The following is a 12557-nucleotide window of genomic DNA, read 5'->3' on the forward strand; positions in this document are numbered from 1 at the left end:
TCGCCCTCTAGTACATAAAAACACTAGCGTCAGACATATCAAGCACTCGCCCTCTAGTACATAAAAACATACCACCGTCAGACATATTAAGCACTCGCCCTCTAGTGCATAAAAACATACCACCGTCAGACATATCAAGCACTCGCCCTCTAGTGCATAAAAACATACCACCGTCAGACATATCAAGCACTCGCCCTCTAGTACATAAAAAATACCACCGTCAGACATATCAAGCACTCGCCCTCTAGTACATAAAAACATACCACCGTCAGACATATCAAGCACTCGCCCTCTAGTGCATAAAAACATACCACCGTCAGACATATCAAGCACTCGCCCTCTAGTGCATAAAAAATACCACCGTCAGACATATCAAGCACTCGCCCTCTAGTGCATAAAAAATACCACCGTCAGACATATCAAGCACTCGCCCTCTAGTACATAAAAACATACCAGCGTCAGCCATATCAAACACTCGCCCTCTGGTAGGCCTACATAAAAAAAACCACTGGGAGTGAGACATATCACTCTACTTCTGGTACATAAAATAAACCACTGTCAGACATCAGGCCGTCGTCCTCTGGTACATAAAATAACCACTGTGACACATCAACTCGCCCTCTGGTATATAAAATAACCACGGTGAGACATCAGGCACTCGCCCTCTGGTACATAAAATGACCACTGCGAGTCATCAGGCACTCACCCTCTGGTACATAAAATAACCACTGTGAGACATCAACTCGCCCTCTGGTACATAAAATAACCACTGTGAGACATCAACTCGCCCTCTGGTACATAAAATAACCACTGTGAGACATCAGCAACTCGCCCTCTGGTACATAAAATAACCACTGTGAGACATCAACTCGCCCTCTGGTACATAAAATAGCCACTGTGAGATATCAACTTGCCCTCTGGTACATAAAATAACCACTGTGAGACATCAACTCGCCAACTGGTACATAAAATAACCACTGTGAGAAATCAACTCGCCAACTGGTACATAAAATAACCACTATGAGACATCAACTTGCCCTCTGGTACATAAAACAACTGTGAGACATTAGCAACTCGCCCTCTGGTACATAAAATAACCACTGTGAGACATCAATTTGCCCTCTGGTACATAAAATAACCACTGTGAGACATCAACTCGCCCTCTGGCACATAAAATAGCCACTGTGAGACATCAATTCGCCCTCTGGTACATAAAATAACCACTGTTAGACATCAACTTGCCCTCTGGTACATAAAACAACTGTGAGACATTAGCAACTCGCCCTCTGGTACATAAAATAACCACTGTGAGACATCAACTTGCCCTCTGGTACATAAAATAACCACTGTGAGACATCAACTCGCCCTCTGGCACATAAAATAACCACTGTGAGACATCAATTCGCCCTCTGGTACATAAAATAACCACTGTTAGACATCAACTCGCCCTCTGGTACATAAAATAACCACTGTGAGACATCAGGCACTCACCCTCTGGTACATAAAATAGCCACTGTGAGACATCAACTCGCCCTCTGGTACATAAAATAACCACTGTGAGACATCAACTCGCCCTCTGGTACATAAAATAACCACTGTGAGACATCAACTCGCCCTCTGGTACATAAAATAACCACTGTGAGAAATCAGGCACTCGCCCTCTGGTACATAAAATAACCACTGTGAGACATCAGGCACTCACCCTCTGGTACATAAAATAACCACTGTGAGACATTAGGCACTCGCCCTCTGGTACATAAAATAGCCACTGTGAGACATCAGCAACTCGCCCTCTGGTACATAAAATAACCAATCAGGCACTCACCCTCTGGTACATAAAATAGCCACTGTGAGACATCAGGCACTCGCCCTCTGGTACATAAAATCACCACTGTGAGACATCAGCAACTCGCCCTCTGGTACCACAGAAAACATACTACTATCTGGTACATAATAACCACTGTGAGACATCAACTCGCCCTCTGGTACATAAAATAGCCACTGTGAGACATCAGCAACTCGCCCTCTAGTACATAAAATAACCACTGTGAGACATCTGCAACTCGCCCTCTGGTACATAAAATAACCACTGTGAGACACACCAGCAACTCGCCCTCTGGTAAATAAAATAACCACTGTGAGACATCTGCAACTCGCCCTCTCGTACATAAAATAAACCATTTAGTGAGACAGCTACTGCGGAAGTTCGAAAGCAGGAAGCAAGAAGCAAGTTTTCCGAACTAAATATAGAGCAGAAAATCATTACACAATATTGGCGTTTTTGTTTCTTAATAACATCAATACCGCAGGAAATTCTTATAATGTGTTTTCTCATAATTATTCGCCCCGGTATCAGTCTCCTCGCTAAAAAAACAACGAAAATTAAATTATACTTTGTTGATGGTGGTCGTTCTACAGCTATAAATGGGCTCCAAACTACAGTACTCTGGGTCACAGCATCATGCATTGATAACAAATTGTCATTGGTGATTTTCGGGATTTGAACCTGCGACGCTCAGACTTGAGGCCTATGCTCTAACCGCCAGATCGGCCGTGCCTATCTAATGACATACTGTACATAGCGTGCTCAGACCAACCGGTAGCCAAATTTACATACAAGAATTCGACCTGTCGAGCTAGACACGATTCCTTGTATAAAATATTTATATTTCTAAATACTTATTTTTATCGGCACACCATTTTGTTTAGTTGGCAATTTACCATATTATTATATAGTTTATTGTCAATCAAAAGGGTAATTTTCTTTGAAAGCGAAAATAAAAAGAATGATTTTAGAAAATTGATTCGTTCGCACAATAGAGATGCTTGTACTGTACAAATAACTTGGTTTTGCAGTTGTAAAAATTAGGAATCTTGATTATTGATCGGGTAATTAAAACAAATGCCGCTTTACGCTGCAGTGAAATGACGGTGTAATATTTTCACTGGTAATTTCATTCGACTTCTGCGCCTGAGCGCACATAAACTTTTCCCGGGTCAATAACTTGTACATCCAGTATGCTATAAATAATTTCTTTATTCATTAAGAGAAACCGGGAAATGTTGGGGTAAAATTGTAATGAATATTATTAATTTGAAATATTTGTGAGTAATAATGAAATTTACAGAGCATAATTTGAAAAGTACGCTTTTTATCTTCACCGGCCTTGACATTTTAAGATGAAACATAATGGATTCCATTGGAAATGGATGCTGGGAGTGCGCTGGGAGGCACTCCTTTTTCCTAAAAATGTGAAGCTAATTTTGTTTTCTTTGTGACTGTCAAATTTATAACATTGAAAATATTAAGCTATAAGGGTTAGAGAAGGTGTCAGAAAAATCAAAATATGTCACTGAGTTTAAATTTAACAATATTTATGATTAATGTAGCATACATAATGCTTAAAATGGATAATAAATCATGATCTATTTTCTGTATCGCTAAGATCCCTTGGAATTGCCACCATTGTACTACTTTTATACATTTTGTGCTATGTTGCCGGATGTACACGTACGCATTAACAGTCAAAGAATCACTAGTATACTAAAATCGATTTCAATGATATTTTAAAACTGAAAGTACTATAAAAATTACTAGTATTACTTAAAATATATTTTAATTTACATATTTGAACTAAATTCACACCTTACATGCTAAAATACTAAGTATTTTTCTTATTTTTAAAAACCGGCAAACCTGAAATTTTTTATGTGATTTAGAAATCTGACAACAGCGCTTTCCCCTTCTCTTTTCTTGTTCGTTGGCTTCGCTTCCTCTGTTGCGTGCTGCCTCCATGTTGTTTCTGTTGAGTTAAATGTTCGCCTCAATTTTTTTACTTTATTATCGGTTAATAATCGACTTTTAAGACTGACTGACTGTGTAAAATGGCTAGCGACCAACAATTTTGCTTAAGGTGGAATAATCATCAAAGTACTTTAGTTTCTGTGTTCGATAATTTGTTAGAAAGTCAAACGCTAGTCGACTGTACCTTAGCCGCCGATGGACAATATTTGAAAGCACATAAAGTGGTGTTATCAGCATGCAGTCCATACTTAGAGGTAAGTTATTTCAATTTGGGAATAGATTTTACAGTTTTAATGTAGATTTTTGTCACCGTAAGGTGTAAATGTTAAACACACATTTTAGTCTTGGTAGGCCTAGGCCTAGGCCCTCTCCCTATCTTCTTGATTGGGGAAACACAAGAGAGTTTTTATAATTTTCTACTTCAGAATAAGTATTTTCATACAGTTCAGTGTTGATCTAAATTACGTACAATACTTAACTTAATAATTGTTGGAAAATTCATAGAATTTGTAAAATAGATCCTCTCTATGCTAGGCCTATCTAAGCCTAGCCTACAGACTTCAGGGTTCTCTCCAAGCCATTCCTAACCTTAAGCCTAGTAACCAAGTAAACTAAAAATTTTACCTAAAGCTGCGTTTTTTTAAATGTCCTACATTAAGTTAACTTAAGTTACTTAGGCTACATTTTACGCTGTGACTACTCATCCGTCAACTGCGCGCCAATACGCTGTCCGTCAACGCAAAACATGTATAACTTACCTAAGCTTATTTGATATTTTTAACTAACTTACTGACTGTTTAACCCTCCCAGTGTTACTTGACGAAAATTCGGCAAGCACCACACTTTGTATAGTGTTACTTGCCGATTTTTCGACAAGCAGACATCGTTTACGGCGAAGGCTCTATAACTGACTGAATCGGATTGAACTGGATCGAGTTAGGTATCGTTCTTTCCGTTACATTCTAAGCTGTCTCCAGATGTCTGTCTCTAAGCGCTATTCATTTTAGTTCTGAAAATATTGTAGCAGACAGCTGACGTGCGTGTATTTGTAAACAGCTAGGTTCCCCCGGACCGATGACTGATGTGTTTTATTACGTTTATCATTGTTTTAGTGTTAAAAATCAAAAGTAGTGATATACGTGGTGCATTATAAGAAGATTTAAGTGGTTTTGAAGTGCTGGTTGATGATCCTGAAGAAGTAGGTAGTGATATTGATGTAAATTATCAGCCAGATTCCTAGCTATGGTTAGGCTATGCATTCTTAGCTAAACGCTATGTACTGAAATCAGTTTTTTGCCCATAACTTATTTATTTGCAAATATACTTCCTTATATTATTATATATTTGTAATCCTCATAAAATTTAGAACAAAGTGGCTATTTTCAAATATTTATAGGCCTATAATTTATACAATTTCATTAGGCGCGAACTTATTTTTTTTTTGAAAATTTTCAAAATTATATTTTTTTTACCTAAAAATTTTTTTTTTGAAAAAATGTTCCTTATGTTTTATATATAATATTGAAGCCCATGATTTTCCAAACAAAATGGTATATAGAACATTAGAATTAACATTGTTTTAAGCTTCTCAGATCCGTTTTAATAAAACCTTGCAAATGCGCCAAAAATAGGTGGACATTAAGGCCTAAACTATGGACACTTGGAGGGATATGAATTACAAAATGAATCTGCTATAGGCCTACCTTAACCCTCCGAGTGTCCATAGTTTAGGCCTTAATGTCCACCTATTTTTGGCCCCTTTGCAAGGTTTTATTAAAACGGATCTGAGAAGCTTAAAACAATGTTAATTCTAATGTTCTATATACCATTTTGTTTGGAAAATCATGGGCTTCAATATTATATATAAAACATAAGGAACATTTTTTCAAAAAAAAAAAATTTTAGGTAAAAAAAAATATAATTTCGAAAATTTTCAAAAAAAAAATAAGTTCGCGCTCAATGAAATTGTATAAATTATAGGCCTATAAATATTTGAAAATAGCCACTTTGTTCTAAATTTAATGAGGATTACAAATATATAATCATAAAGCGAGGTAAGTTATCAAATAAATAAGTTATGAGCGAAAAACGGATTTCAGTACATAGCGTTTAGCTAAGAATGCATAGCCTAACCATAGCTAGGAATCTGGCTGATAATTTACATCAATATCACTACCTACTTCTTCAGGATCATCAACCAGCACTTCAAAACCACTTAAATCTTCTTATAATGCACCACGTATATCACTACTTTTGATTTTTAACACTAAAACAATGATAAATGTAATAAAACACATCAGTCATCGGTCCGGGGGAACCTAGCTGTTTACAAATACACGCACGTCAGCTGTCTGCTACAATATTTTCAGAACTAAAATGAATAGCGCTTAGAGACAGACATCTGGAGACAGCTTAGAATGTAACGGAAAGAACGATACCTAACTCGATCCAGTTCAATCCGATTCAGTCAGTCATAGAGCCTTCGCCGTAACTTAAACGATGTTTGTGCGTCTTAAAAGCGACGCGTGACCCTACACAAAGTGTGTTGTGCGTCGTTTTTATGACGCGTGACACTCGGAGGGTTAACCTATGTAACAAACTAAACTTGATGATAAGTTTTAGTGAAAAATTGAATAAAGATTTAGTCTAATTTACTGATTGAAAATAGGGGAGCATTCTAAGTTATTATAAAAACGAATAAAGGTTTAGCCTACTAATAAAAAAATAAGTCAAGTTAGGCTAGCCTAGTTCTGTTCATTAAATAAAATTATCAATGCCTCAAATTCTAACAAAAGATGTACAGTTCAGAAGTACGGTAATCGCATTGTAACTTATGCAAAATCTATGACAAAAAGTAATGTCGCTGGTGGGACTCGATCTGGTTACCTCTTGGACATCAGCCGAGTACCGGTACTCTATGCACTTTACCACGAACACCGATGTCTGCTCTTCGTATCCTTGCGGTAATGGTGCGTCATCAGGAGCATGGTTGACGGATGAGTAGCCACAGGGTAACTTAAATTTTATTACTTCTAACTTAAGGCACTAGGCCTAACTTGTGGATGAAACTTTGGTAGGCTAGAGTCCTAGGCCTATGTCTAACTTAGTTGGTTATTGGTAAACTTTGGCCTTGCTTAGCAAAATTAAAATGGGTAGGCCTATTGTTTGTAGCTTATCCCGTGGTTTTTGTTTTGAATCCACACGTCAAGTAGTAGAACGCAATGTACTATCTTAAAAACACTTTGAAACTATTCTTTGACATCTGTACTTACACTAAGTTACAGCTGTCTGTTGCTGTTTATTTTATTTTATTTATTTATTTTTTTTTTTAAGGAGAGGCTTCCTTTTATTACCTAACTAATTACCGGTACTAATAATATCAGCAATAATCTCAACTTGCTAGGGGACTGGTGGGAATTTGGGGTTTTGGGTGGGGGAGAAAGTATGGTGGTTTTAAGTAACTTAGTACCGTACCTATACCTATAACCTATTTAAGGTCCTTAATCATCAAGAAGGAAATGGAATTAATTTAGTCGCGGGAAAGGGTACCTAAGCTAAAGTATGATGGAGAAATGGGTTAAGGCGGGAGGAACGGGTGGTTTTCCCAGAACAAGGGAAAATTGGGCCTTGTTTGGACCCTAGTTTGGAAAAGGCCTAGCCTAAGTTTAGGGAAATTTTGTCACTAAGTTGTCAACCTAAACTTCCGGTGTTGTGGCACTACTGAGTTATAATGCCTGGTTTGGTGGAGCGGTTCTATTGGTCTGTGGTGACCTCTTTAGCGACGTCAACATTCGTGTAGGCCTGGAAGAGACCGAAAGCGCGAAGCCTTTGGAGAAATGACAGTTTAATCCTTTCAGTGCTATGCGGAGATTCATTGTTGGGCGTATTGTCCCTGAAAAGTTCTATTGAATTATATAGCCTATCGTTCGTGTTTCATCCGAAAAAAGATAAGCAACGATATATCAAACCCGGTTCGACTTTCGTTCGTTTGAGTTTAAATGGGCATAGGCTTATCGGTTGATTCAGTTGTTTTTTTTAAACAGCAATGGTTTCTTTTAACTCCTTATACGACTGAGGCCCGATATTGTTCCTTAGCACTTTCATTATAAGAAGATTTTTTTTACTGTTTTTTTTTTTTGTCTTCTCACATTAGTTCTAGACTTTGCCCCCGTGGCAAGCCTAGCACTGTTTGGACAAAATAAGTTAGTAAATAACTTAAAAGCATTTTTCGAAAGATTACTAAAGAATTCTAGCATCGAATGGGCCAATCAATAGGCAACTTACTTATAGATCTTATTTAGGCGTGTGTGGAGGCCAGGTCGGGGTTTATGCGGAATCGTGGTGGCACTACTTAAGTTTGTCGTTAGGCTATCAATTTGGTGTTTAGCTAAGTTATTGGAGTAGGCTAAGCCTAGCTACTTAAACGAGGTTGGATAAATTGTCTCTTTGTTTAACCAATTAGCCCCAGTCAATTTTCCAGTAGGGCCTACACACATCATTGTCTTGGAAATACCGGAACTTAACATACTTTGTACCTACAGTATTAAGTTTGGGTTTTGGAATTAAGTTAAATTAACTTGGCAGAGTGTCAGTGCCGTTCCCACCCCTCTACACCACTGGCTAAAAACAAGGCCAAACTTAGTTACATCTGCACCCACACCTCCTCTATAACTAAAAGGCCCTAACCAAGCTTATACTTTGTTTAGCCTATATTTGTGATGTGGAAAGTGAAAAGGGACCTCTTGTCGTTGATGCAAAATTTTCAGTACGGCCGATATAAGTAATTTTTGTATTTTTGTATTCAATGTATTTTGTACAATAGATGAATAAAGTAGTTTTGAATTGAATTGAATTGAATTAAGGTCGAAAATATCAAAATTCGGGTTTTTATCGATTGTTATAGGCCTACCTCATTTATCATAGAACAGGACAGTATCGGTTAAAATATCGAGTTGAAGACATAAAAGGTCGAAATAAATCATTTTGTTAGCCTCTGCACGCTCTGAAAAAAGGTACCTCTTGTCGCTCAATGTTATTTCGCCATAACGACAAGAGGTCCCATTTCTAATATTCACTTTATAAACAGATTTTAGTCCAGAAAATGAATTGTCCTGCATTCTAGAGGAAATTTAGAGAACTACAAAAAGTTAAGTGTAAGGAGAACAAAATATCTCACAAATTTTGCGGTCCCGACAAGAGGTACATTTTCTTATCTTATGGAGAAATAACATAGGGACGACAAGAGGTCCCTTTTCTGAAATGCAATTTTTTATGACACGCTTCTATAAAACAATTATTTAAATTAAAACCACCGAGAGTTAAGACAAAAATTGGTTTTTCCTCCAAAGAGGACATTAAGCTTTCTTTTAACCAAGATCTTAACTTCTTAAATACGAAAAAAACTGTTTTAATGTGTACTTGAAATGTTCAAAAGTGTTTATCTCAAATGACCCTTTTCAATTTAACAACATTTTTAAGTCCTATAACTTTTATAAGCTTTCTAAAACCAAAATCTCTTTTTAACATTTAAGAAGAGAAGGAAAGAGCAAGGAAGGCAAGAAGAGAGGAAGGCAAGGAAAGGAACACCAAATAACTAACCGTTTGCCGTTTGGCTCATTAATTATGCCGATCACATTAACTCAGGACTGTTAATATTTATTGTTTATGTTTTTTTTGGGAAAAATGTGAACAGATAATTTTCAAATCAGAGTTCAAATCATTGGTGTCGTTACTTCCAGTTGCTTGTCATATGGTGTAAAACAAGCTGTAGTTTTACTTCACCTTCAGTTCAATTCATTTAACTTGATAATGTTTTCTGTCCTACCTTGTTTATTTAAAAGGTTTTATATTTGAACGGCGATATCTTCAGTAGGTAGGCCCTAATATTCAATTATGGTTAAAAATAAAGGTAGCCTATATTTAGATTCAGAAGGTTAAAACCACAAAGTAACATGTATCAAAATTAAAAATTCGCTTAAAGGTACCTAGGCCTAGTAATTATTTATCATATTTTGTAGGCCTTATAAATGTTTTTCTTACGTGGTGGAGTTTCTGATTTCTACTGCTAACTTACTGTAAAAAGTGTGGGATAGAAGTGAAGACATGCGTTACTAACACGGATTAGTCATACTCTGCCATTTTCAACGGTTAAATCTAGAAACTGAACTATACTGAACAAAGCTTTCAAATTCCCGTTACTATTAGCCAAAATTGTGTGACTAAAGCAATTCGAATAGCAACAAGAAGCCCTAGGCCTAAGTTTTTTTCCAATAATAAGTTAGGTAACTTAACTTAAAAAACTCATCAAGAAAATTCAAAAGTTCTTACTTTATACTTTATACTAAGTTAACTTGAGTCATCTTTATTTATATTTTTATTTTTATAAGATTTACTTATTTTCTAAACCTACTCCCTCTTTACTCTTACATCCCTTTTATTCGATAAATATGTATTTAAGTAAGCCCATTGACTTAAAAATTGGGTTTGTGTTGTAGAAAAGGCATGTTAATAAATTGTTTTAAGTTACTGCCAACAAAAATGCTGAATTGAATTGCTTACAAAGATCTAATAAATCTAAAGATACATTGGTTCGTGTGATATTTAGCCTACATTGTAGTGTAATTTTTTGTAGGCCAATAGGGTTTCTCAGCAAATTGTGAGTTGTTCCTACTGCGAACCCTACTTCTCTTGGGGTTAAATGTAGGCCTATAGTTGATCTGGAATTATGAATAATGAAACAATAATTTTATTTCATTTTGACAAATGTTATTTTTAGCACTAAACAATTAAAATGTTTGTTACCGGTACACAAATATGAAAAACCTTTTCTGTTATGTTTCAGGCGATACTATGTCAAAACCTAGACAAACACCCAATCCTGATACTGAAGGATGTAAAGTTCTCCGAATTGAAGGCAATGCTCGACTACATGTACCGAGGAGAAGTAAATATCTCCCAGGAGCAACTTTCCACGTTCCTGAAAGCTGCAGAGTCACTTCAGATAAAAGGACTAACGGATAGCGGGGGAGGGGGAACCACCGATAGAGAAAGAGACCCGCTCAAACGACAAGACATCCGAAAACCCCTGAATCAACCAGTGCCTCATATACCTCAACCTCGTCCCGTAGTGCCTCATCCTGGAATGATGGAACGTCGATCGCTGCCACACTTCCCACCTCACATCGCTGACATGCAGCCGCAGAGCCCTCGACACGCGAGAGAAGGCAGTACTTCTCCCACCGCCCGCAAACGCCGCCGACCCAACAGGCCTAGTAGTGACGACTCCAACTTCGTTTCGACTCCCAACTCCCTCTCAGAAAACCAACCAGATACGAGCGACTCGTGCGACGTTCCAGTCAAGCAAGCTGCCTCTTTGACCCCCAACGTTCCTAACGCCACTACCAAAGCCCCCGAGACTGACTCAAACAGGACCACGCCCCAGCCACAAAACAACCAAGTCAACTCAGAACAAAAACAACAGGTCTCTGTCAAGAAGGAATTCTCTGAAGCGCTGTTAACTCCTAAGACTGAATTTGATTACGGAAATGACAACAGCATGGAAGATGTGACCTATGAAGACGATGAAGAAGAAGAAGTGGACCTGAGCAAGCCTGGGACTTCGTTTGCAGCTAACAGTCAAGGTAAAAATAGTTGTAATTGTGTACGGTAATTTAAATTTTATTTAGAATGCATACGAAGAAAAAGAAAAAAATATATATAGCCTAAATAAAACATTAAACAAAAGATACAACAGAGGAAAATAGGTTTTTGTATGATTTTTTAAGTTAGCAATGTGGCATCCTAGCTGTTTTACTCTGAAAAATAAAAAAAACAATCAATCTCTTTAGGTATAACTTACTAAAATTATATTTAAAAACCTTGGTCTTGGTTTTAAAATGCATAAATTTGATGTTTGAGATGGTTCTTTAAGATGATAAATCAGATAAACACTATTGTGTAATCATGCTTTATTTGTCAAGATTAATTAATTGCATTCTGTAATCATATAACTGCCCATTTAGATTACAGTTATAATATGGAAGATAAAAGTACTCTTATCTCTAACCAAGATGCCATGAATGTTTATTGCCTCTGATTTCCTAACTGGCTGCTAACTATCTGTGTGGCTAATCAAATTCTAAACTTTGAATTGATGGGAAGAAAAGCTAGGCATACATGAAATGATTTTTGTTTACTAACAAACTGATGCAGTTAAAAATATTCTTTTTCCTACGCCAATGGCATTTTGATTCAGGTCAATAAGAGATTGTTTAAACCCTTTAAAGCTTCATGAATATGCCGGGAATTGAACCCGTCCCTCCCGCACCCTAGGCTGAGATGCTAACCAATAGACTAGCAACACAACCAAGCATAGCAGCAACCTCATTTTTAAATTACAGATCTGGTATCATACTCAAGTGCAGTTGTTAAATTTAGCAGATGCTACGACTAGTTTTTTTCTTCAATTTTCTAATAAATTATCTTTTTCTAATACACAATTGGTACTAATACCTTATCAGTTTTGTTAAAAAATAAAAATTACTAATGGGATTTACTGGTCTTTGAAGTAATCTAAACGGAACCCCCTCCCTAAAATTTATTTTAATTTCTTATTCACAGATTTTGAAAAATTAATGTAAATTTGTTTTTTTCTGAGTTAGGGAGGAATAATGGAAAATTAATAGTTTGGTTACATAAATTGCACATTTTTCTTAAAACAAAAATATATTTTCTCAGTGCATTTATGCACTGA

General features: G+C 36.7%; 1 protein-coding gene across 13 annotated transcripts in view; it reads left to right on the forward strand.

Annotated features, from left to right (window-relative positions):
• Positions 1 to 3760: 3760 nt before the first annotated feature.
• LOC129002335 (longitudinals lacking protein, isoforms F/I/K/T-like) overlaps positions 3761 to 12557 on the forward strand; it is a 205422-nt gene continuing 196625 nt past the window's right edge. For 12 of the 13 annotated variants that reach the window (XM_054430056.1, XM_054430066.1, XM_054430067.1 and 9 more), the window contains exons 1-2: positions 3762 to 4059; positions 10647 to 11445. In XM_054430056.1, the coding sequence (XP_054286031.1) occupies positions 3886 to 4059; positions 10647 to 11445 (973 nt within the window). In that variant the 5' untranslated portion in view covers positions 3762 to 3885. Of the gene's footprint in view, positions 4060 to 10646; positions 11446 to 12557 lie in introns of all 13 variants that reach the window. The other variant, XM_054430054.1, reaches the window with a different exon arrangement.

Source organism: Macrosteles quadrilineatus, unplaced genomic scaffold (assembly GCF_028750875.1).
Source record: "Macrosteles quadrilineatus isolate MER2022 unplaced genomic scaffold, UCM_ALF_1.0 Scaffold_9__3_contigs__length_116548681, whole genome shotgun sequence".
Classification (NCBI taxonomy): Eukaryota; Metazoa; Arthropoda; class Insecta; order Hemiptera; family Cicadellidae; genus Macrosteles; species Macrosteles quadrilineatus.